This window comes from Gymnoscopelus microlampas (genome assembly GCF_963454915.1).
Source record: "Gymnoscopelus microlampas genome assembly, chromosome: 17".
NCBI classification, from domain to species: domain Eukaryota; kingdom Metazoa; phylum Chordata; class Actinopteri; order Myctophiformes; family Myctophidae; genus Gymnoscopelus; species Gymnoscopelus microlampas.
In genome coordinates, this window is record NC_139954.1 from 26791058 (window position 1) to 26816386 (window position 25329).

The 25329-nt window shown below is 40.1% G+C and overlaps 1 protein-coding gene across 15 annotated transcripts in view; it reads right to left on the minus strand.

Annotated features, from left to right (window-relative positions):
- Positions 1-22580, minus strand: part of neb (nebulin) — a 78942-nt gene extending 56362 nt beyond the window's left edge. For 14 of the 15 annotated variants that reach the window (XM_084083584.1, XM_084083580.1, XM_084083589.1 and 11 more), the window contains exons 1-37: positions 22447-22580; positions 21642-21732; positions 21277-21342; positions 17967-18056; positions 15228-15341; positions 14807-14914; positions 14432-14536; positions 14040-14144; positions 13016-13120; positions 12100-12204; positions 10738-10842; positions 10376-10483; positions 9577-9693; positions 9196-9297; positions 8578-8685; positions 8366-8470; positions 8148-8246; positions 7414-7518; positions 7179-7286; positions 6947-7060; positions 6306-6503; positions 5953-6060; positions 5730-5828; positions 5246-5350; positions 5015-5122; positions 4572-4883; positions 3668-3874; positions 3005-3109; positions 2806-2913; positions 2415-2726; positions 1818-2024; positions 1576-1680; positions 1378-1485; positions 922-1233; positions 484-690; positions 274-378; positions 17-124 (exon numbers count right to left, since the gene is read on the minus strand). In XM_084083584.1, the coding sequence (XP_083939710.1) occupies positions 17-124; positions 274-378; positions 484-690; positions 922-1233; positions 1378-1485; positions 1576-1680; positions 1818-2024; positions 2415-2726; positions 2806-2913; positions 3005-3109; positions 3668-3874; positions 4572-4883; positions 5015-5122; positions 5246-5350; positions 5730-5828; positions 5953-6060; positions 6306-6503; positions 6947-7060; positions 7179-7286; positions 7414-7518; positions 8148-8246; positions 8366-8470; positions 8578-8685; positions 9196-9297; positions 9577-9693; positions 10376-10483; positions 10738-10842; positions 12100-12204; positions 13016-13120; positions 14040-14144; positions 14432-14536; positions 14807-14914; positions 15228-15341; positions 17967-18056; positions 21277-21321 (4662 nt within the window). In that variant the 5' untranslated portion in view covers positions 21322-21342; positions 21642-21732; positions 22447-22580. The remainder of the gene's footprint in view (positions 1-16; positions 125-273; positions 379-483; positions 691-921; positions 1234-1377; positions 1486-1575; positions 1681-1817; positions 2025-2414; positions 2727-2805; positions 2914-3004; positions 3110-3667; positions 3875-4571; positions 4884-5014; positions 5123-5245; positions 5351-5729; positions 5829-5952; positions 6061-6305; positions 6504-6946; positions 7061-7178; positions 7287-7413; positions 7519-8147; positions 8247-8365; positions 8471-8577; positions 8686-9195; positions 9298-9576; positions 9694-10375; positions 10484-10737; positions 10843-12099; positions 12205-13015; positions 13121-14039; positions 14145-14431; positions 14537-14806; positions 14915-15227; positions 15342-17966; positions 18057-21276; positions 21343-21641; positions 21733-22446) is intronic. The other variant, XM_084083588.1, reaches the window with a different exon arrangement.
- Between the last annotated feature and the right edge of the window lie 2749 nt (positions 22581-25329).

Genomic DNA, 25329 nt, shown 5'->3' on the forward strand with positions numbered 1-25329 from the left:
GGTCATCCCGACTCACATTGCTGGCAATAGTGGTGCCAAGCTTGGCAGCCACAACAGAGATCGCATCTCCTTTCATGTTATGGCCCTTGTTGGCCATCTCCACAACCTCGGCTTTGTAAAGTTTCTGTCGACAATAAGAAGAGGAAATGAAATTAGATTCGATTTTTTTTTATATTCCCCAAATTGGCATGGACAATTTCAAAATGTATGTACTACATATCACATACTGAGAAATATGATCAAGTAATTTGATTTATTAATATAACTTCTTACGTCGCTCATGATGATGGCATTGGCCTTGGCCAGGACAATCTCAGGAGAATCTGGCATCACATGGACGGTCAGCTTGTCTTTGTCCCATTTTTTTGTGTATGCTTGCTGCAATGACATATTGAAAGGCATCCCAAAGATCAAACACAGGCACTCCTGTAGAAGAGTTTGGTAAATTTTTCACTTCAAATATGTTATATGACCATGCTGCACCTTGTTCATGATCTTGTTGTTTTCGGCAGCTAGAGCCAAGTCCATGGAATCCATCAGCTTGCTGAACTTAAAGGTGGATGGATGAGTCCGGTACTTCTTTTCACTTTGAATATCACCACCAATCTTAGCAGTCTCAACTCCAATTGAACCAATGGGCACCCATCCGATTCCTCTAATATAGTTGTTCCATTCAGACTTGTATTCCGCCTGGAGAGACATTGAAACAGGTAAGCAGGTTAAGTTACATAACTGTATTGTTTGGCTTAGTATGGGTTTGTACAGTATACTCATATGAGTGACATTATTGATTGGCTTAGTATCTAGGCTTGTATGAATGACGTTCAGCTTATTGATTAAGTCTTGCAGTGTCATTTAGACCATGAAAATAAAGAAATATCAATTGATATGAGAGAGATAGATAACGTTAATGCCACTTACATCACTGGATTGGACGTTCATGTTGCGACACCGTTCAATGTTCAGGTTATCGGGGAGGAGGAAATAATTGTGAGGGATGTTTCTGTAGCCAGCGTTTGTCTGTACACTAGATTGGTGCTTGGCCTGAACCACACTCATCATGTCCACGGGGGTGTGATACTTCAGCTTGGACTTGTGGTAGTCCTTCGTGTAGTTCTTGTAGCTCTGCATCTTAGCCACTTCCATGTAGTGAACCAGCAAGGGGTCGTCCTTGATACTGCGGAAGCCCACGTGGTGGCCCCTCGCCTTCTCATATTCTTTCTTGTATTGTACCTGAATAGAAAAGAGGAAATATTTTGTACATTTCGACCACACACAAAAAATAAGAAGAAAGAAAAAGAAAGAAAGAAATGGAAATAGTAGTTTTGACTACATTCATAACAAGGCAATTGCAGATGCTGTTGATATGGTGCTTACATTGCTGGCAATATGTCTGCCATGCTTGGCATGCAGGACAGATATAGCATCAGGCTTCATGTCGTATCCCTTGGCGATATCTTCCAGCCACTGGTGATTGTAGTGACTCTGATGGAGAAAATAAGTCCATGTTAAGATTTGCTTACAATACATATTTAGTTGCATTTATGAATCTCAACAAGTATGTTGTGTTCTGACCTTGCTCATGGTCTGGGCATTGAATTTAGCCAGAATGAACTCAGGGGCATCCGTTGGTAGATGGTATGTATGCATGAACTTCTCACCAGAGGCTTTATAGGCAGACTAGAAAGAAAAGGAGAGAATGGAAAAAAGAACATAAACAATACATTTATTGTAGGGTATTTTTGAAATCTTGGAACTATCACCTCAGCTAAAATACCAAGAGGCATTAGATTTTTTTTTAAAGAGCAAGATCTTACTATGTCCTGCTGCTTAGAGTTTGCCATGGCCAAGGCTATGCTCATGTTGTCGGTCTTACTGGTGAACTTGAAGGTACTGGGGTGTTGGCGGTAACTCTTTTCATCCAGAGCTGCCTTGGCAGTCTTTGCCAATTCAACATCAATGGAACCAAGAGGGACCCATCCTGCACCTCTATAAAAACTGTTGTATTCTGCCTTGTAGGTATTCTGTGGATGTGCAGACAGATAAAACATTATCAATGTCCATTATTTGTTATCCTAGGTAAACTGCAATAGGCACTTTTCCCACATGTATCATAACAGTGTAAATACAGCTGCAGCTAATTAAATGAATAGTGGAGATGCTTGATTTAGATGTATGAGTTAGCAAGCATTGTTTATTGTTTATTAAGGATCCCCATTAGTCTACACCGTAGTGGAGAATATTCTTCCTGGGGTCCATTGACAGGTCCATTGACAGTAATAATGACTATTGACTAGTGCTTGCTCTTTAGCATACATACAATGAGCTGTCTTTACACTGTTATGACAATTCTGTGAAAAGGGCCCATTATTTTGCACAGGACAGGCACAGTCAAATGAAGTCTGAAAACGTACATCACTCTGAATGTCCATCATGTTGCGACACCGTTCCAAGTTCAGGTTATCGGGGAGAAGGAAATAATTGTGAGGGATGTTTCTGTAGCCAATGTCCGTCTGTACTCTAGATTGGTGCTTGGCCTGAACCACACTCATCATGTCCACGGGGGTGTGATACTTCAGCTTGGACTTGTGGTAGTCCTTCGTGTAGTTCTTGTAGCTCTGCATCTTAGCCACTTCCATGTAGTGAACCAGCAAGGGGTCGTCCTTGATACTGCGGAAGCCAACATGGTGGCCCCTTGCCTTCTCGTATGCTTTCTTGTATTGCACCTGAAAAGAAAAGAGAAAATAGTAGTTCTGACTACATTCATAGCAATGCAATTGCAAATGCTGTTGTTATGGTGCTTACATTGCTGGCAATATGTCTGCCATGCTTGGCATGCAGGACAGATATAGCATCAGGCTTCATGTCGTATCCCTTGGCGATATCTTTCAACCACTGGTGATTGTAGTGAGTCTGACGGAAAAAATAAGTCCAAAGTTAAGATTTGCTTACAATACATATTTAGTTGCACTTATCAATCTCAACAAGTATGTTGTGTTCTGACCTTGCTCATGGTCTGGGCATTGTATTTAGCCAGAATGAACTCAGGGGCATCCGCTGGTAGATGGTATGTATGCATGAACTTCTCTCCGCTGGCTTTGTATGCTTTCTGTAAAAATACAACAATGACAACAAGCCTGGGATTATTAGCATTCACAAAAGTGAACTGAGTGACTGAAGACTGAGATTTATAGGCTTTGTTCGTATTTCTCAAATCTGACTGTACGCACTATTATTTGCAAGTGATCAGATCGGATTTGTATATTCGGACAACATCGACCTATCTGCATTGGTTGCTGTAGCAATGACATAACGACATACTCGTCGGTGTGATTAATGCTTTTATACTCTGATCTACAAGCTGTAGCTTGTAGATCTGCTATTTTCGGCAAGCAGCACCACCATACAACAACAGTTAATTCTGGCTTCAGTGTCCGAGTGTACAGACTGAGAGACATCTTTAGAATTTGATTTGAAACCCATTTCAAACCACCTAGTATTTAAATCTGATTTGCGAAAATCAGTTTCCATGTGTTTATTTTTGCTTTTCAGACTTGATAAAAACCAATGCCATTCCAAACTGGATAGGCCAACAATTTGATTTGGACTGCCAGTTTAAACATAGCACAGAAAGATCTAATGAGATATTATGGCCACTGCCACTCACCTCATCCATGATCTTGGCGTTGGCCTTGGCCAGCTCCATGTTCATGGATTCACAGGTACTGGTGAACTTGAAGCTGGAAGGATGCTGCCTGTATTTCCTCTCATCCAGGGCTGCGCCTGCCACCTTGGCTTTCTCCACGTCCAGGGAGCCAATGGGGACCCAACCGGTTCCCTTCACCCCGGTCTCATAGTCCATCCTGTAGTTGTTCTGTAAGCAAAGAATGACAAGTAGAGTAGAGTACCTACGGTAGAACGAGTAATGGCAGTGGATAGATAATTTTTTTGCAACACCTAGCATTGTCTGGATTTTGTTGTGAGTGTAAGAAAGCTTTACACAGCACATATTATTGCGCTTTATTTGTATTTGTTTCATTAAGACCTTTTTCTTTCCATATTACACTTTGGATAGAGGTATTCCAGTGAAGTAAACCATTTGTCTGTTTGTGCCTGTCGGTTCTGTAGTCTCGATGAGTACAGTATGTACTGTACGTATACAGTATGAGCTCTTTATAGTAGGTAAGACAACATGATACTCTTGACACATACGAGTGTATTGCTAACAGTGTAAAAAAAAACAACAACGACCATAATTGCACTTTGAACATAATTTGTTCATTCTGTTTATATATATATATATATATATATATATATATATATATATATATATATATATATATATTAAAAACATCTTTATTTCTTTATAAATGTACTACACAAATGAACTTTTCTTTCTTTCCTTCCTTTGTAATGTAATGGTTAGGGTCAAAGGGAGGGGGTTCTTTCCCCCTCCTCATTGACCCAATCTAATTCCAACTGAGAAATAGAAGGTAGCAATGCACCTTAGTCTCAACACATAATGTAATCACCCTATGGTATAAGTGCTGTAAGTGAATATTCAAACTTACATCGCTGGCGTTTAAGTTCATGTTACGAGCGAGTTCCAGATTCATAGCGTCTGGTAGAAGAGTGTACTGGTGGGTGATCTTCTTGTAGCCAGCGTTCGTCTGAACAGCTGATGCATGCTTGGCCAGAACCACACTCATCATGTCCACGGGGGTGTGATACTTCAGCTTGGACTTGTGGTAGTCCTTCGTGTAGTTTTTGTAGCTCTGCATCTTAGCCACTGCCATGTAGTGAACCAGCAAGGGGTCGTCCTTGATGCTACGGAAGCCAACGTGGTGGCCCCTTGCCTTTTCGTATGCTTTCTTGTATTGCACCTGTCAAAGAAAAAAACAACAACAATATTCTCATTCATACTCTTAAATTCAATTAATTATTCTTGTGAAATGAAGATCAAGGTTTTCTTCAGTTTTAGATAGGCAGGTTTAGTCTGACAACAAATACTTACGTTACTGACTGCATGTCTGACGGCCTTTGCAGCAATAATGGGAATAGCATCAGGCTTCAGGTCATAACCTTTAGCAATTGTCTCCTCCCAGGCCGCCTTGTAGGTGTTCTGAAATCAAGAATTGGAATTATCAAGCTTCCAAACCATTCTGAAGCATGAGGCAAAACAATGTGACATGCATCTCACAACTTGTGAGGAGACTAAAGCTATGTACTATGTGTCCTAACCCACCTTGCTGATGTTGAATGCATTACTCTTGGATAGGAGGAACTCAGGGGCGTCAGCAGGCAGAGAGTACTTCTGGTGGATCGCCTCAAGGCCTCTCTTGTAGAACAGCTATGGGGGCAGAGGACGGAGATGGTAAATCAAACATGCTGCAGAATAGATCACAGCAACATTAAGAAAAAAATGTAATTAAAAAAAGTGTGTTCCAATGGATCCAATGTAGTTATTATTTAGTCACTCACAACAAGCTCTATATTTATTATAAAACCCACAGATAAACTTTTTCACACACAAAAAAAGCCTAAAGAGGAGACGTGTAGATTGGCTACTTTTTTGCGACACATGTGTACGACAATACAATACTGTATGGAGATACAAGGTTTTTGCCTGACAGCAACAATATCATGTGTCATTATTATTTCATTTTTATCTTGTGAGCTCATGAATGGCAGCCGATACCAATGTGCCAACAGGGAGTTTGCAGACTTACATCACTCCTCTGAAGCTGGTTGACTCTGGCCTGAAGCATGACTGGATGGTCATCGATGGCCGTGAAGGGTACAGTGTCTGGATGTTGTCTGTACTTTCTCTGCGGGGGAGTACGGGTAAGTTGACAAGATAATTATTCCATTGCATATCAAATAATGATGTATCGCTTTCATGCATCATCAAGGGGAGGAAGAGAAGGGATGCTGTCTGTGTACATTACGTACCTCACTAAGGATTTCGCCGGCCTTCTTGACTTTTTCCTCCTCCACTGAGCCATAGGGGATCCATGGAGATCCCTTGGTGTTAGTGTTGTAGTCATACTTGTATTCATTCTGGCACAAAGAAAAGATCAAAGTGTCATATACTAGATAAGAAAACAAAAATGTTTGTTCTTCATACTGTACATAGTAAAAAGAGTATATACTTTCAGAGTTAACACTCAGGAGTTTAATGGATCATTTGGCTCCACAATTTCCCAACATTTACCAGAGTTTCATAAATGTCTCCACCCCACCCCACCCAGAAAATATCCAAAGTTTGCAGTCTGTCTGCAAAAACGATGCCTGATGTTTCTTACGTCACTCTGGATTTGGTTGGCTTGCTTGGCGAGGACCAGCGCTACGCTGTCGTGGGGCATGAGGTAGCGGTTGCCGATGTTCTTGTAGCCAGACATGCTGGCGATAGCCTGCGACTTCTTGGCCAGGGTGACCGACATCATGTCCAGCGTGGGGGTGTACTTGGTCTTCATCTTTTCATAGTCCTTTTTATACGCTCGCTGTGGACACATACAGTAAGCATGAGAATGCTGATGAACCGTGCCATATCCGACAGTCAGTGGGAATGTACACTGTCAAATCTAAAAATAATCATTCATAATAATTCATCAATAATTCATAATTCATAATATAAAAAAAAGTGAAAATAGCAGGAGAGGTGACATTTTTTAATAATGCAGGGCACATTCAGTTTTAGTTTCACTCAGCTGATGGCTGCTGATATGATCATGATGAGTGCTCGGGGGAGAACTTTTAGGGGTTAGGTGTCGACTGGTGAACCAGTGACCTTCTGATTACCAGAAGGCAATCTCTCTAAAACCTCTACCCACTAAGCTATGGCCACCTCTGGCCCATCATCTTATGACCAAGTAGGCCTATACGTGGTTTTGCATGAGGGAAATGCTTTCTTTTCCATGCAGTTAACATAACCCTAATGTCTTACTTCGCTCTGCATTTTGGCCACATGAACGGCAAGCATAATCTTGGGGTCGTCGTTAATGCTGAGGGCTCCAACCATGTGTCCCTTGTTCTTCTCAAATTCCTTCTTGTATTTAACCTGAAAGTAGCAACAACAACAACATTTGAATTTAAATTTCTCTACAGAAAACACCAAACACACTGTATATTAAAAAGGAGGGATTTAATTATTCCCATAAAAATAATTGAATACTCACATCACTGACAATGTTTGTGTGAGCACGCGCGGCAAGGATCGAGATGGCGTCACCCTTCACCTCAAACTGCTTGGCTTTAAGTTTATCCCAGTCATAGTGATAGCAGTTCTACAGCAATAGCAAACATTGGCATTTGAGTTTTAAACTGCAACGGCAAATGGACTCTGGGATAGAATGTATGAAAAAGTTTAGATTTCAGTGAAAAAACAAACACACTTGTAGTTGGTTTACTTACATCACTAAGGTTATAGGCGTTAACTCTGGACTGGATGAAGAATGGATAGTCTGGCGGCAGGACATTTTTAACCTTCATCTTCTCATAATCTGCATGGTAGTTGAGCTGTAAAGAAAAGGAGAGGGAAATCAGAATGGAATTGATCACTGTACTCTTTGATTCCCCTCAAATTCATAAAGTGTTGACCATGATTCTTGGTTGCGCGCTTAACAGCAACATTTTAGCGAGCAAACTCTATACAGGATTAAAAAGTGATTTTACTTCCTGTCACTAGAGGGTGGTGGCGGCCTAACCGAGCTCTTTCTTTGTCTGATAGTTATGTCTAGTAAACAGTTACTTTCCTTGTCCAACAACCCCTGTGTGATCACAGGGTTTATTCTGGGCTAACTGAACGCATGCTGCTATTTATACTACAGAGAGATGGCTCTCCAGTTTCCATGGTGTTCACGGAAAGACAGCTGGGCTATGTGGATGAATGGGCACATTTTCTTTTCTTCGGCTATCATGTCACACAATCTGATCCAATGCATTAGCTGCCTCTGATTTTGAGTCAGTAAATGTACACAGAGCGTAACAACTGAAAATGTAATTGTATTCACTTCATCAAAATGACATTTAACCTGACCCCCCCCCCCCCCCCCCTACTTGGCTTACATTACAGTTCTACAATTTCTAGTGGATTTTTGTTTTGTTTTTCAAAACATTTTCAACAATGGCAACATTTTGATACATACATCACTTAGCTGTTTGGCATTGATGGCGGCTTGAACTTGAACTGGAGAATCCGTCACTTGTGTAAATTTCACTGTGTCCGGATGTTGCCGGTATACTTTCTGCAAAACACAACACAAAAACTCTATGAAATATTTCTATATGAATAAAATGTCCGAGCTACTTGGTTGATTTTAAGGAATAATTAACTACATAAATCCAATCAACCAGGATTACTTACTTCTTTACATTTGTCAAGACTCTTAGTAGCTTCGTATCCAGGCGTAACAGTTTGAGGGAAGAAGCACCTTGAGTTGATGTCCTCAGCATCTGCTTTATACCATTGCTGAAAACCCAGATACAGGACATGAGGAGTGCATACATTACTAAGAATATCAGAAAATTCTCATATTTTGCCCCCCCCCCAAAAAAGCACAACCCTAAGCAACTTACAGAACACTTCTGTTCTTCAAGTTGCTTGCAGTGAACCATATAGATATCCTCGTAGCTGCCAATATAGTGTCCCTTCACCTCCTCTTCATACTTTGTTTTGTATTTTGCCTGGGAAGAAAATGAACATGGTCATATTAAATCTGGACATGGGATTGGACAAAAGACCTCATCAAATTAGAGGGCTGAAATGACAGGGAAAAAGGACGTCCGTAGGAGTGTACCAGTTAATCGAACAAATCGATTTAATCAATTATTTAAAAAAAAAAGGCCCCAATAGAGTTTTAATAAAATAATCAATAACCAATTTTGAATAATAGTCAAAATAGTGAAAATAGCAGATCTACTAGCTCACAATGCGTCATTATGAGATGCATTGTGAGCTTTTAGATTTTTGCTATTTTATAACAAAAGTATAAAATAGGTATTAAGTGTTAATCAGACTCATCGATTTTTCGCTTATACAAAATCTACTCATTTTTTTTCATGTCGATTCACAGATATATAGTTTCTAAAACAAACCAATAAAATAATCAATAAGAAAGTAATTGATTATTGCAGCCCGACCTCAAATTACAGGGCTGGTGTGACTGAGTTTCTCTAGTCTACAGAAATACTCACATCAGTAAACTGTTTAAGTACAGAGTCCATCTGAAACTTGGGCGTGTCGCAGTAGTTGATGCTGGATCCCCTGGATTTCTCATAGCTTTTTTTGTACACTTTCTGTAAAGGATAGGAAACAAATCACACTTATCAGGAGAATTATAAATAAATCAGAGATTTTGAGAAATAAGCTTATATACGAGATATATGGAACTGCCCAAATGTACATTTGTAAATACTTAAACTAAAAGTGTTACTTAAGTATGGTACAAGTGGGTTGACCTTTTGATTATTTAAAAAATGTACACGTTATTTGAGGGTTATTTGTGGAGGTATACTGCAGAACAGGGATGTCATATGTGGAGCCGATGACTCCTTCTACATGGTGTAGACACCTACATCACTGAGGATGGTTCCAGCATATCTGAGCTGTCTGAGAAGGGGATTCTCTGTAGCGGGAAGAGTGTTGTAATCGGACTGGTCTTTTGCCTTCTCGTATTCCTTCTTGTATTGGACCTAGGGATAAAAACACAGAGTAGAGAACAGAGTAAGTGTGGAGAACAGATACAAGCTTCATGATGAGGTATATCAGTGGTTCTCAACCTTTTTTGAGCTCTGGACCACTAGCTTATTTTGAACAATCCTCAATGGAAAATCTATAAAAGCCAAGTCATGTCTTTTGACCATGTAGGTGTGCGTGTATGTGTGTGTGTGTGTGTGTGTGTGTGTGTGTGTGTGTGTGTGTGTGTGTGTGTGTGTGTGTGTGTGTGTGTGTGTGGTTGTATTACTATACTTGTGTGGTCCAAAAGTGTAGTCGAAATTGAGAAACAGACATTGTGAAGAAGAGATTTTTTTATCGTTAAAAAAGATTTTTAGATTTAGATTTACAATTAAGAAAAGATTCGGGTTGGGCTTAGGGTGGATTAGACGTTAGAGGTTAGGTTTAGGGTTGGCCTGATTTATATGTAGTTGGTAGCTGGCGTTGGTAACTGGCTTCAAAATGGCAAAAATAAACTGACAACTAAAATGGCATTCATAAGATCACTCTCTGGAAATATTGATATCCTCACAATTATAGAAACGTATGTGTGTGCGTGTGTTGTGTGTGTACGTGTGCGTGTGTGCGCGCGCGCGCGTGCGTGTGTGTGTGTGTGTGTGTGTGTGTGTGGTGGTATTGGTGATTGCTGGTGGTACTCACTTGGCTAATAGCTATACGAGCCTTCTTGTTTGAATCGTAAACAGGGGTCTCATTTTGCATGAAATTAATGCGGCTTTTCGTCTTATCCCATTTTTTCGTGTAGAGCCTCTGTGAACAAATGAGGGCAGTGGTTAAGGCATGAACGAAGAAAAAACACTTATCCAATTTAAACCTGGCATCGTTACAAAAATATAGCAAACATAGCCGATCTACAAGCAAACAATGTGTTGCAACGCGACGCCTTGTGAGATTGCAGATAGGCTCTTTTTGCTGTTCATTGTAAGACAAAGTATACAGGGCTTAAGTGGTGAACAGGGTGTGACAAGAAATACCAACGTATCGTACAAAGGTAATGTTCTTACATTGCTGAGGTTCTCCATCGCCACCCTGGCAGTGGCCACGTCAAAGTAGGGGGTCTCGCACCACTGGCCCTTCACATTCTTATTGTAGTCCTCCTTGTACTTGAGCTGCAGGGGAGATGCAATAATAATAAATAATAATACTAGTAACAATAAGCATTACATGACAAAGAGTCAAAAAGTTCTTGACCTAAGTGTAGCACTAGAGGAAAGATCTTGGGGTCACCAAAATCAGTAGAGTTCATCCTGGAATCTACCTATTAGATTATGAAAAATCTTGTGTGCAAAGTTGACATCTTGACATGAGGGAGGAAAGGTCATGGCGTCACTCAAATGGTTACGGTTCATCCTCTAGGAAGGAGAGAGCACGAATGCGCTTAGCAAGTTTCATAACAATCCTGCTGCCAGTAGATTGATATCTTGTTCGGCTCCAAACTGTTGGACAGACCGACATTGCCATCCTCATCCTCCTCCCTGCCGTGAGGCTAACAATGAATACTAGTTCGTCCACGCATGCGCTGTGTAACTGGAAAAATGTGACACATATCGCGTAGGAGCACTAATGGCGCAATGATGTAGTTTCATACAAATACAAAGTGTATGGAAAATATGAAAGTTGCAAACATGAAATGTAGTTTATTGGATTTCCCATGGCATGCATTATATGTGTGCATAGTGTGTGGAGGCAATTGCACTATGGTGTGCTAGAAGAAGGCACATGGATAAACAACATACGCCTTCTTCTATTAAGGTGGCTGGATAACAATAAGATAACAATGTTTCTTTTTTGTCTTTAATTCATGAATAAGAGTGCCTATGTATGTACTATGTAAGTATCCTGGTGTGCACTGGTGTGGACGAGTGTATTTTCTTTCCCAAGCATTACAACATGCATAACAAAAGAATGTTCCTTTTGCCACCCAGTGCTGTGTTAAGCTCAGATAAACAAAGAAAACTTTATTAGGATTGTCCATATCTATGTGATGAGAGACGTTTGGTGGCGAACAGGTATTCCTGTAATTTACTGCTATTATTAGGACTTGGACTCTCTCTGCCAGCCTAGAATGTCTGTCTCCAATAATACCATAGAGCAGGTGTTCAGTTATTCCTATCAGTCTCCTGGGGATGGTCGGACCCTTGAGTGGGGGGGGGGGTTGGGCGTCCCTAATTTGGCCATGCCATTAAATGTGAACATTTTCCCCAAAAATCGAAACATAGCTAGCAGATCTACTAGTGGCTATGACAGAATTAACTTTTCTCTTTTTATTTGTATCCCTTTCTTTATGCACAAGTCATACCATCTCACTAGTTTTGTCTATACTGTATTTTCATCCATATGTACAGTGTTGAGAATCAGGCACTTACATCACTGCGCTGGGTGAACACCTTTCTGGCCAGCTCCATCTCAGGAGAGTCAGCCAGGGAGGTGTACTTGGCTTTGCGCTGGTCATGACCCTTCTTGTAGTGAATCTGCAGGGACACAGTGGAAGAGGGAAAGGGCGAGATTTACTGACACTAGTTAATTATTCCAGATCAATAGCTGACCTGAGTGCACGCAGCCCGTGACACATGAAACATTTCCACACCTCACCCCGATCTCATCTAATTGGATCAGTGGGTTCCCCACATCATCCAAAATATGAAATTGAATTGTTGTCAGGAGAGAGAGAGAGAGAGAGAGAGAGAGAGAGAGAGAGAGAGAGAGAGAGAGAGAGAGAGAGAGAGAGGGGCGGGGGTGAGTGAGAGAAATAGAGTATGGGCTGATGATTTTACTTTCCTGTTAAAAATAACATTGGGAATTTTGGGGAACCGCTAGCCTAGCGGTTAAGGCGGATATCACATATACTGTAGGCTCTAATGTCGCGGGTTCGAGTCCTGAGCCACTTATGACTTATAACCATGCATAGTGTCAACGAGAAACAGAATCTTGTTTTGTAACTGAATGTTGTATAGCAGGCTTGCTTCCCATATCCCTACTCCACACTGTGTTTGCACTGTCCCAGCACAGGGGTAGGGTCTGGTAGAAGACACAGTACCTGTTTAGTGACAGAAACAGGTGGGGTTGTTCAGATTCCAAGAACCTAATCGCTATTCTAGAGGGCGGTACAGTACATACTTCCATATCGTATGCTTCCATGAAGCAAAAAGCACATTGGACTTGGGACTCAGGGCAGAAAGGGCGCGATACAGTATGCATTATTTTTGGTCAGAACACTATACATGTTTCTCATATCCTCTAGTCTAGATTAGACAAGTAGTTGAGAAGTGTTGGTCCACTTACGTCACTGAGGACCTCCTGAGCCTTGGCCACCCTGCGCAGCTCAGGACTGTCAGAGTAGGGCAAGTTCATGGTCTTATCATAATCCCAGTCCTCCGTGTACAGTTTCTGAAAACAAAGTAGACATGAGTTATTAGATCAAATCAAATCAAGTGCAAGAGCCATTTCATGGGCATATCACATATACTAAAATAACATGCAGTAATTATATGTTTTTGTTGTTGCTGTTATTTTTTGGGTAGTCATATCCAGGTTTTGATTTGCTGGGGGGCGGGATTCATGCCTCTGCTTTTGATATTATCCCCCTATGGACATTTTTATCACCGGTGCGAATATGTTTTTATCCCTGACTCTGGTCAAACAGAAGTAAATGCATGCATTTCCTTTGGGGAAATGTAGAATGTCTGATATGTTTGATAACATCACAATTTAACAGTTTAATTGAAAAAGCTATGTTAAAGGAGCACTTCACCTATTTATCTTCCTATACTTGTTCCTCACCAATGCTCATTATAACATGGCACATTTTCCATCTGCTTTCCGTCTCATTGGTGGGCAATGGACAGTTCAGAAACTTGCCTATCAATGACATCATCAATGGGGATTCCAAACTAATAGAAAAAACTACAGCCTTACTCTTCCTGGAAAGTTAGCGTACTGAAATAGAAGCCATTGTTCTTGCATTCATTTAAAAAATAAAAGAAGTTTGAAATCTTGTTAGAAATGACCAAAATTGTCTACGGATGATGTCACTGGTAGGCAGGTGTTCTGAACTATCCACAGCCCTCCTCTGAGTCTGAGACACAGAGCGAGTAGACAGAAATGGTGCTCTCTTTTACCGGGTGCAGGTTCAAAGAGAATTAGACTAAATCAAAAGGTCACCAGCACTCACTTTAAGTCCTTAGCTTAATTTTTTTGCCACCGGCAGCTACAGACAGACACGTTTTGGCTTGAGCCTTCCTCAGACTGACCAACAAATTGAACCCTGAGCACACACTGTCCTGTTTGAACGTCAGACTATGTTTACCTTGCTGTAGTTCCTGGCGTTCCTCACAGCCAGAACCAGTTCAGGCGCATCAGGGGGCAGCAGATACCTGTCCTTCATCTCATCCCACTTCTGTCTGTACAGAACCTAGAGGAAGGCAAAGAACCCAGAGCAGTCAATACCATGCCCAGCACTGAGCAGTTTAGCTCTTTAACCACATGAACCCTATTAATGAATATTCATTGAAAATAGCAGATCTACAAGCTCACAATGTGAGCTATATCCAACAAAGATATTTGGCGTAGAGGGAAAAAAGGAGGGGGCCTGGGGGTCCCATGTCAAACAACTCTGAGAGTGTAAAAATGGGCCCACTTTCAGAGATAAATTGACACTCAGGATTTTGCAGTGTATGCGATTAATTTCAGGGCACTCACCTTGCTGATCAATTCATTCACATGCTTGACATGCACGATCTCTCGAGCATCGCCGCCGTACAAGCTGGTTGTCTTGGCCTTGTTGCCCTCCATGCGGTATTTCACCTGGTGGACGATAATATACATCATTATTCCATTATATCTTTGAAAAACAATGCAGGATATCTATGTTTTTTTAAGGCATTTATTTATCAATTTATTTTGCTGAGCAGGCATGCTTTTTTTCAGCCTTACCCCTTTTTTATAGCAGTGACCAATTTACAAGAACACCTTCAAATATTATTGCTTGACTAAATATTATGACTTGATACAATTTAATTCAAATGACTCAAATTAGTACTTGAATGGGATAAATAAAAGCATGGTAGTTAGTACCTCACTCAGCTGCTGTTGAGCCTTCCTGATGCGTATCATCTCAGGGGTCTCAGTCTCAGTAGCAGGTGGCGTCCCCTTGGACAGGTCATAGGCCTTACGATACACATTCTGTTGGGGAGTATGTATACACATTCAAACGAGTTTTAAAAAAAGTGTATACACATTCAAAAGAGAATTAAATACTAACCACATGAGCCCTAGAGTCCCTATTCTGGGGTGAACATTCAGCAAAAATAGCAGACATACAAGCTCACAACACGTCGCATTGTGACGGTACATTGTGAGCTTGTAGATTGGCTATTTTCTGAAAGGATATTGTAGAGGAAAGAAAGAGGGGACCAAGTAAGAGTTTAAGTGGTTAAAATATTGTACTGTAAATGTAAAACAATATGGACTGTAGTGTAAAACTCCTGTTGCTTACGTGGCTGTACTGCTCCAGCATCTTGGTGGCATGAGCCAAGTAAGGGGTCATGAACTTGGAAGTATCCACCTTGACCTTCTTCCTAACTTTCCTGACCTCCAAGCCAGAGCCAGACTGTGGGAGAGCAGAGGGAAATGCAATTAACTACCATTCCTGATACAATGACCAGTGGTCCCACAAAACCACTTTCAGCAGGCAAAGCAAGAGTAGCCTACACTGTAAAATCCTGAGTGTTCATTTAAAGCTGCAATCAAGAACTAATTTTAATGAATAAAACATGATTTTGACCAAATGTGTGGTAGAGTATGCTAATACAATATACTAAAACAATATTGGATAATAATATGCAATGTTGGAGGTAGTCTCCGTAGACTCTTCCAATGAGACATTTAGTACTGCCTGAAGCTCTTAAAGGGCTATTTCACTTTCAAACATGTTTGGAGTCATTTTAACATCTACTATGGCTTTTGTGAGCACCCCAGACAGTTTTTAAGTTGCCTGATTCAGTATTTAGACACGCCCCCTTCCTATACAAACCCATTGTAACTTCAAACTCCATTTTGATGATAGATTCATCAAAAACACCCGTCCTTGGTTCTGGTGACTGATATTGCCCTACTAATGTGTGAGGTTTATCAATTACCCTTTTCATTTATTTTTCATAATTTGGGGGGGAAATGAAAAAATGTAAATACAAAAATAAAATAAATGATAAAAGTAAAAGCATGGCCCTCTCACGTATTAGGAGGGCAGTATGAGTCACCAGAACCAAGGACAGGTGTTTATGATGAATCTATAATGGTTAAAATAAAGTTTGAAGTTACAATGGTTTGTACAGGAAGGGGGCGTGTCTGATAAAATGAATATCAAATATCTAAATACTGAATCAAGCAACTTGAAAAATGTCTGGGGTGCTCACAAAAGCCAGAGTAGATGTTAAAATGACCACAAACTTGTTTGAAAGTGAAATATCCCTTTATGTGCCTTGACAAGTGGGTTGCCTCTTGGATGAGTCATAGAAATTTGGTATTTTGCATGGAAGACCCTTGTTCGATTCCTGGATAGGAAAATAATTACGGATTAAAGCTTCAACTCCCTTCCAGCTTTGTATCTCTTCTTGTCCTTTCTTTTTCGACAGATGCTAGTTTACAATACAAATAGATTTTGGTCATTTGTTCTCATATTTTTGCTACTTAGATTTGTCTTTCTTGACCACAAATGTTAAGAATGTTATTTAGAGCATGCTATTTGGATAGATGCTAGGTTCATTGTTTACCTGGCATCCTAGTTTCTTTGAAGCATTACATTGTTCTCTCTGCACTCTACTTATGTGACCACTTACTTTGTGGTTTGTTGACTAGAGTTCATGCTTTAATACTTTATGATTCTGATCTCGCACTTGTAAGTTGCTCTAGATAAGAGTGTCGCCTAAATCGTAAATTGTAACTCAGAAAGTGTACAAAACGTTAGCATCCATTTGTTTCCATTTCAACACTCTCAGAGTTAAAACAGAAAAGTAAACTAAACCACCGCTCATCCATACAAAAATAAACACTTGGGTGAGGTGCTGGAGCTGAAAAATATCAGGGTGAACAAAAGACAAAACAGCAACCGCACATTCACTAACTCTGTGCAAGTATCACCACATTTTATTGCAAGCTTTTGATTGTGTGACCTTCTTCAGCCATACAAGGACAAGTGAATTCTTTCAGCAGTACAAGTTGAGCATGCAGTGTCATCACTTGATAGCCAATGCAAGACACCTGTGTCTAACAGTCCAGTGACTAGACAGACATCAAGGGAATTGTAGTCCCAAATGTAGTGTACTACAGAATCCATACTCAACATCAAGGGAATTGTAGTTATACCTAGTAATTAGTAACAGCCTTAGACACAAGCGTCTACTGAGACAGGAAACATCAATAAATGTAACTGATTTACAATAATGTACTTACAAAACGCACAACCGAAAGCTTGCAATAAAATGGTTCCATACAGAGTTAGTGAGTGTGTGGTTGCTGTTTTTTCTTTTGAATACTCTCAGAGTTAAATTAACACTCAGGATTTTACTGTGTACCATAGCCTTGTGAAACAGATGAGGAGAAGAGACCAATAATGACACACAGAATTTGCCAAGTATGCAGTGACTTCAATAAATGCTAATTGTTGGCTTGAATGCAGAGCATTTTATTTGTATGTAGGAATCTGAAGAACTCTACCAGGATTTGACATTTTAACCCACATTACAATAACACTACAGCTACTTTACTTACCTTTAAGCACGCATAGCAATGACTAGAAGCAAAATATGGGGAATGAATGAAGCAGTAATGCTCGGTTATGAGCAAGTTAATGGGATGGGACTTACAACAATGTTACAGAAGAGGTATAGGACACAAGGAGATTTGGATTACATAGTATGATGAAGACGAAAGAAGAAATCTTAAGGAGCAGAGTATAAGGCCTATAAAGTAGCGATGAGCACATTAAGCAGCAAACGTCAACAAGAAAAACATACAAGTCAGCCATTTCCTTTGTAGCCATAAAGGCAGCCATCTTCTTTTGGGTGCTCACATAAATAGGGTGTATAGTCAAATACTGTAGCTAGTCAATTGGTTAGACTCCAGGGCATGCAGACAAGATGACGAAGGTGACAGAAATGTCAACAGCTAGACACCGAAAGAGTAAACTATACACTGTTTTGTTTTACTTGCTGGCCTTTGGGAGATGGTGTTTTACCTTGAGTTTACCCTGGGCAGCGCCAGCAGAGGCACCGCCAGAAGAACTTGTGTAACTTGAACTTGTGTAACTTGAACTTGTGTAAGTTACCTACAAATGTACACAACTGCTAGTAAAGGTACTGGGAGAAACAGCACAGTGTTTTGGATTGAGGTTGATTTTTCCCCAGCTCTGGCACCAGTTCTTAAACCTGCATACTTACAACCTCAGCTGACATACAATATGATTGCTGTATTCTGTATTTCTACAATATTAGTTGCATACTGTACATTCTGACAAATGCCAACCTAAAAACAGACTAAAGTAATTACACAGCGTACTGTACTGTACAGTACAGCAGTCCTCTAATAAAAAGTTCTGACGTTCACTCGCAGTAACTCTAAATGACTTTCAAATATACTGAGGAGAATATGCTCTGAATTAAGCTTCAGTGTAATTAAAGCCCATATCCCAGCTGGGATAGAGAAGCTTATAATATCCTTGGTGTGCAGAACCCTTTAACCCTTTGAACCCCTAAGCAGTCCCATGGCTTCATTGCTATTCCAATTACTTGTTAAAGGGTTCATTGTCCTTGTAATGAATCTAGTGGTACACTGTACCAACCAATAATTTATAAACCCTTAATAATCTATCTATGTCTGTTCACACAAAGGTTCCCATGGGTTTAATACTGATCTTTTCTATTAGTCAACACAGTACATTAACTAACATTCCCACACACAGCCATCTATTCCCTGAATAGCATGTAACTAACTTTAACAGTGCCTAAATTACAGTGACCTCCGCTGTGACCTTATGGTGATACATTCACCACTCAAAATGAATGAAATGGCAGCATTAATCAAGCTATAGTATGCTCAATACCAAAGTTTGAGCCCGGACCACCGAGATATTTCTAGAAGACCTATGCAAATCTATAGTCTGGTACAACTCAGTGCAGTACAATCAACCAGAGCTGAGAGAAAGAACATCTCAAACGCTTTAAACAACATTTGTAAGAGGCTTCATTATCTGAATCTATCAGACAGGAAAGAACCATACCTGTACACATATACTTCATAGGAACACTAATAATAATAATAATAATAATAATAATAATAATAATAATAATAATAATAATAATAATAATAAATAAATTATGTGTTTTGGTGGTATTTGCCCAATACATTTCCATGTACCTGGAATTCACCCTCTGCATTTACTCATTCTAACTAGAGCAGTGGACGCTATTAATACCACAGTTAGGTGTGCGTCTTGCTCAGGGACACTTCGACAGATAAACTGGGTGAGCCTGAGCCAAGGGTCTAACCGGCCACCTTTCACTTTTTTACACTTTCAGAGTTAAATTAACAGTCATGAGTTACTGTGCAGCCCTCTCTCTCCTTCTCGCTACCTCCACAGCAGGTGCTTTTTTCCCATGCAGCCACCTCTCCTAAGCACATTCTATTACTGTGACGTTTAGGTTAGGTAGGAGTCCAGTCCAGGCTATGGGAGTGTGATTTACAGCACAGTGGCTCGTCTCACTTGCCTCCATGTGTCTCTCTTTCTCTCTCTCTCTCTCTCTCTCACTGCCAGTCTGCCATAGATGTCCACTTCTAAATTTGTCTGACTGATGGAAACAGTCCTTTGCAAGTCTTCCATTAATAGGGTGAGGAAGAAGTCATTTCTAATGTTGATAATGAGGAAAATATACATATAGAATGGAAGCAGTGATGACAACATAACATAGTTTGGTTGAGGCTGTTTGTTTAACTTAGTAAATAACAGAGATGCTTGTGTATGCGTTGTTTATGTATTTATATGTACTGTATATTTACATCAGTAGCATGAATAGCGATATGTTTCTCCCCATTCTGTAGATCAAATAAGAAGCCACCTTACTATTCAGATAAAGACAATGCAAATGTTCTCCAGAGTGAATAGATGAAAGTAATAGTGAAATCAGAGTGCATTGTTTTGTGGGAATTCTGTATGTATGTCCTCCCTGACAAATGATTTACATCTTTGTATTAAAGAAAGTAAATCGATTTGATGGTTAATATGTTATATGGGAGCAAAATGATACTGTATCAGGTGCTATCCCTAAAATGGTTGTACATTAGTATATTTTTCTATCTGCAACTCCAATGTCAAAGAAGACATATAAAGCCAGTCTGAAATGTTACAATAGCTTTTTGGTTCAGTTTAAGAAATCATTACAACTCCCCTATAAGATATCAGCAAGCAGGCTAACTTTAATCCTATTTCCCAAGGAAATAAGGGATTACGTTGTTAGCCTTCTGCTTTCACTCTTCCATTGCACACTAGTACGGAGATCTTTAACAGACAGCATGGATATACATTCACCAGTAATTATTTTATAAGTTGGGAAAGTGATTTCTGTTTTTTTTGGCCTGCACAATAAACCAAACACAATACAGCAAAAATTATGTTTGAACTGTTATTAAGTTTGCTATATTATTTTGATTGATCCATGAGGAAGCTATGGACAAGTCCATCTTCAAGTCAGAGTACTGAGGTGTGTAAAAGGCCTCTTATTTAACATAAAAATCACAATGGTAAAATTCAAGAAAGTGGGGGCTTGCAAGAAATCAATTTACACCATTTACATCACAGTCATACAGTAGGTGATTGACAGATAGTTAACACTGGTCTATACAGTATAATCTGCATGAATTTATGTCACTGACTGTGTCTATATTTTGCACTTTTGGCAGTGGTGTAATTATTACATCACTATGCTCCACCTATCAGTTCATAGGTATTTCATTAATCTTGATGCAAGGGACACTCTCCATACTCCATTCATTTGAATATTTTCATTTTGGTTTGTAGTTAGCTAGTTTTGATTTACAGCTGGCTGTCAAGGGTGATCCAGGCTCTAAAACACATAGGGAGGTGTCCATCTGAAACAGGATCTAACAGCAGCGTTGGATGCCTGGTCAGCTGAACTGCTGACTGGGGGGTATCGTAACTGACTTACGTATCGTAACTGACTTAACTATTCATAGGGTCTGCCATGGAACCTGCACAGCAAGAAGATAACCTCAGCCCACAGAATCGTATTTAGAGTATCTGGATCACTAATCTAACTAAACCACGAAAACTGAATTACAAATAGTCCTATAGTGAGGAGGAATTATCTTTAAACAATCCTTTAATGAAAGTAGTGTTATCAATTATAGCATTATGTCTGAGAGGATGGACCTATGCTATTATTATTTGTAGCATCTTTCTTATCTTTAAAATGAACTAAAACGAATGTATTAATGTGAAAATAATGTTGTGTTGTGAAATCATATCCACTTACCTCTCCCTCTTCCTCAAATTCATCATCAAATTCCTCGTCCGCCATTTTGGGACAGTTTCAAAGGGTCTACACAAAACACAGGCATTCATACATTAAAGGTTGTGTAAGAGTGTGGTTTATCTTTGTATAGTGGAATGAATAGTTTTTCATTGTCTTTGAGGAGTTCACATACAGTAGTGAGGCCTGGACTAGATCTAGTCCAGGCCTCACTACTGAGTCCTCGAGGACATCTTTATCATAGATATTTTAGGATGCTTGAACCCAAGCTACCAAATTAAAACGAGTGGAGATACATGCAGCCAATATAAAATAAAATAAAACAACAACACAGACGTATAAACCTCCAACCATTGTGCATGCCTTACCGTATTTCCAGCAATCTTAGAGTACAGAAGTGTCACTTGCAATCCACTGGGGTCCCACACGAATATTCCAACTTTCTGATTTGCCTCAATCCTAGATAGATTAACAGAAATGTATCAATATAAATGCACCAACTGTGCTATCGATCTAAAAAGGCTCAGGTATACGGAAGGGCAGATAAGGTAGGTGTGACACCAAGAGGCAAATAGAAGGCCCTGGCTTTGAATGTGTGACAGCCTACCTCCCTCAATAGCCCCCACCCCACCCAAAAACTGTGCCTCCTGGCTGAAGGGAGGCGACAGCTGCCCCACAGCACTCCAGCTATTTGTCATGTAAGCCAATGCCACAACCCGATTGGTTGGCTTTGTTTAGCTAACGGAGATGCAATGCCTTCTGAGGCTGCAAGGTTAAATATAGGATGGCATACTAACTACCCTTTTTTAGTACTTGAATTCCAACTCTTCACTTGAAAAAGATGCTTTTTTACCGCCCAATAAAAGGTTTAACAAAAAAGAGGCCGGAAGATGGACCAAATGGACAGACTGAGGTGTTGAGATTTCAGAAGTATCCCACGGTAGGCCATTGCTGATCTTGCTTGAGGTTTGCAGTTCTGGACCAGCAGGGGTAATGTTACTCCTTTAATAAGCGCAGCAAAGAACTTTAAACTCCATATTCCCAAAAGAACTGTCTCCCCAGCATCCAGACGCCAGAAGAGGACAGCAAAGATAGAAGTCCAGGCAGATGGAAGGGCATGCAGAGTTGAGATAACATGGAGATTTGTATGCTAATTTCCATTCAATTTCTTACCAGTCACTTTAGAGTTTAAGAGTTTCCCAAGCGCCGCCAAAGCCTCCCCAACTTCCCTCCAGAAGAGACCCTGGGAGACAGCACACAGCTGCGATTTCTACCCGGGTTATCATGTGGTCCATGTGGCCAATCAGAGCCCAGCATTCTCAGGTTTCCAAATCTAAATATACCTAAGTGATCCCTTCAGAAAGGAGCACCTGTTGGGGTGAATGCATCAGCGGTACAGTTATAAGGAAGGCAGTGGGGCAAGATAGGGGGGAAGCTTGAGAAAACAGTACAGTTGAGAGCTCTCCACACAGTACCACCCAGTGTGGAATTGTGGGTAATGGTTGTAATGATAACAATGACAAATGCAAATGCTTGGAGAGGCATATCAGGGAGAAAACAAAGAAAGGGACACTGAGAGTTCATCAGTGGGCAGGGCTGTCCATACCAGAGGCATAGAGGTGAGGTCATGTCAACTGACCCTGGTACAGCTCTTTGCTCTCTGGAATCAGGTCAGCATGGAAATGAGCCACTGTGGGATTCAAGGAAGGGAAGAATAAAATAATTTGACCTGTCTCATGAAACAATATGAGTTACAAATAAACAGTTGCTTATGATGATCCAGAGGTGACTGCATCCTGAGAAAATCACACAAATACCATAACAACGTTATCATGAGTTAAATTATTGAAAGATGAGGAAGGCACCTTCGGCTACTCTTGACATTTGATCGTGAGCGATACTTGAGAACATACATTATGACACACTTTTGGATGTCTAAGTGCTATGAAGAGTAGTTCATGAGTTCACTGTTGCGATTTTTGTTAAGAGCCGGCTTCTACCTACTCCCTGGCATATTGACTGAAGCCTTTACTCTTTACTCAAACTTAAAACGTATTTACCGGTAATTGTCAAGGATAAAGTGTTAACTATGGATATGGTTGAATGCTAAATAGGTGCTTTCTCTCATGTAAGATAATAAAGATAGCTTTAAAAACATTTGTGGAAAGGGGAAGTTACATGTTACAACTTGAGGAATTTGATTGAATAACACAACAGCAAGTGTTAAGCTTTTCAAAGACCCAAAGCAGACTGCTGCTGTTGGCAGTCTCTGCATGACAGTCATCTGTCTGGGGGCGGGGGTGTGTGTGTGTGGGGGGGGTTATAAAAGCAGGCTTTTCTGAGCTATATAAAAATATATCGAGAACTATTTCAGTAGAGGTACAATGGCAGCTATATTGGCATCATAAATGGACATTGCCTCAGCTCAGTGTACATTTCTAACATGTATAGATGTTAAATATGCTCATTTTGAGTTTATTATGTACCCCTTTTTGGATGAAGTAGAACATTACCTACTGATGTGCCGGCCACTCTCTCTGGCATGTTGTCTATCCTCCCACCACTCACGCCAGGAAACGGGGGTTGCAGGAGCGTGATTGACAGCAACAGCTCTCTCCTAATTTATACTCTGTCGTACGACACCTTAGTTCAGGCTTTGACGTTGTGGTAACATACCAGATCTATGTTCTGTTCATGATGCACTGAATCTCTGCTGCTTAGCCCTCCTCATGAGCAAGGTCACCAAATTGTTAATAAACACCTTCTAGAGCGAGGAATGGGGTAAACTGTAGACTCAGGAGAGTCAGGAGAAATTGTTGAGGTCCTCATAATCAGGGGTTATATAATGGAAGCCTCTGAGTACAAATAAAACGGTCAGACATCTTAGTTGTTGTTTTTTTTATCCTATCTCACAATTTTAATAAATAAATAAAAACTACCCCTTTGTATTTTGCGTAAATGCATTTCAAATATTCGAATGGTAGTATTGATCAACAGAAAATACATGACAGTCATTTCAAATCAGTTTCATGATATACAGTAGTATAAATAGGGTATGTGCTATATTTAACAACTTAACCAAAATGTCAAGGTTTGTCTTTGTTCCATATGTTTTGACTGCTGGGTAAACATGGTTAAGCAATTTCAAGATGTCTGTTTGGGTTCAGAACAGTGTGTGTAGCCTATGGAGGCATCCATTCCAATACACTTGAATAAGTTCAAATATTACATGATGTGACAGAATTGTAATGATTGTAGCATTAGATGGAGAACTATTGCCAAGGGCACCAGGAGGGAAGCTTACAGCCGGTACATGATGCTTAGTCACCATCTGACAGCTGCAGGGAGACAGCCAAAACATAAACACAGTCGACCATTCTGTCAGTGATGTTGTCCCACAAACACCTCGGAAAACAATCCCTCCATTGCTGCTGAGGTCAGGGAGCTAAATGGAGGTGATTAGCTGATCACTAGGTTCAATTCACTATTTTCAAATGGCCGAAATGTATATGGGGCTGAAGTGGTTGATGTATGTTGTGCAAAAATAATCCACATTACAAAGTAATTCTGTTCTAATAGTTGTAGTGGAGTAAAAGTATAATATTTGCCTCTGAGATGTAGTGGAGTAGAAGTAAATACTCCAGTAAAGTAAACATACCTCAAACTTGAGTACTCAGTTACTTTACACCACTGCAAGCTATTACAAATTTAAGTAGGCCTAATAGCTTAGCTAGTTAGGCAACTTCATAAAATAAAATAAAAACTGAGAGCTAAAGCTCTCTTTCAAAATAAGTAGCTACACAAAAGTTACTTAAAGTAGGATACATATTTGAATCTACTTACCTGGAGAACTGCACACTTAAGAGAACTGGGCCTGGTATTTGTCTTTGTTTCTTTCTTTTGTTTAGAAATGGGCACAGTTTTGGGGGAGAAAGGTGCCCATTCTCTGTTTTACATTTAAAAACCTATTAATACTCTTCTCTGAACAATGAGGTGCAATGTTAGCACACATACATACTGAATTTTGCCTAGAACACAAGATGCTGTGTCAAGAAT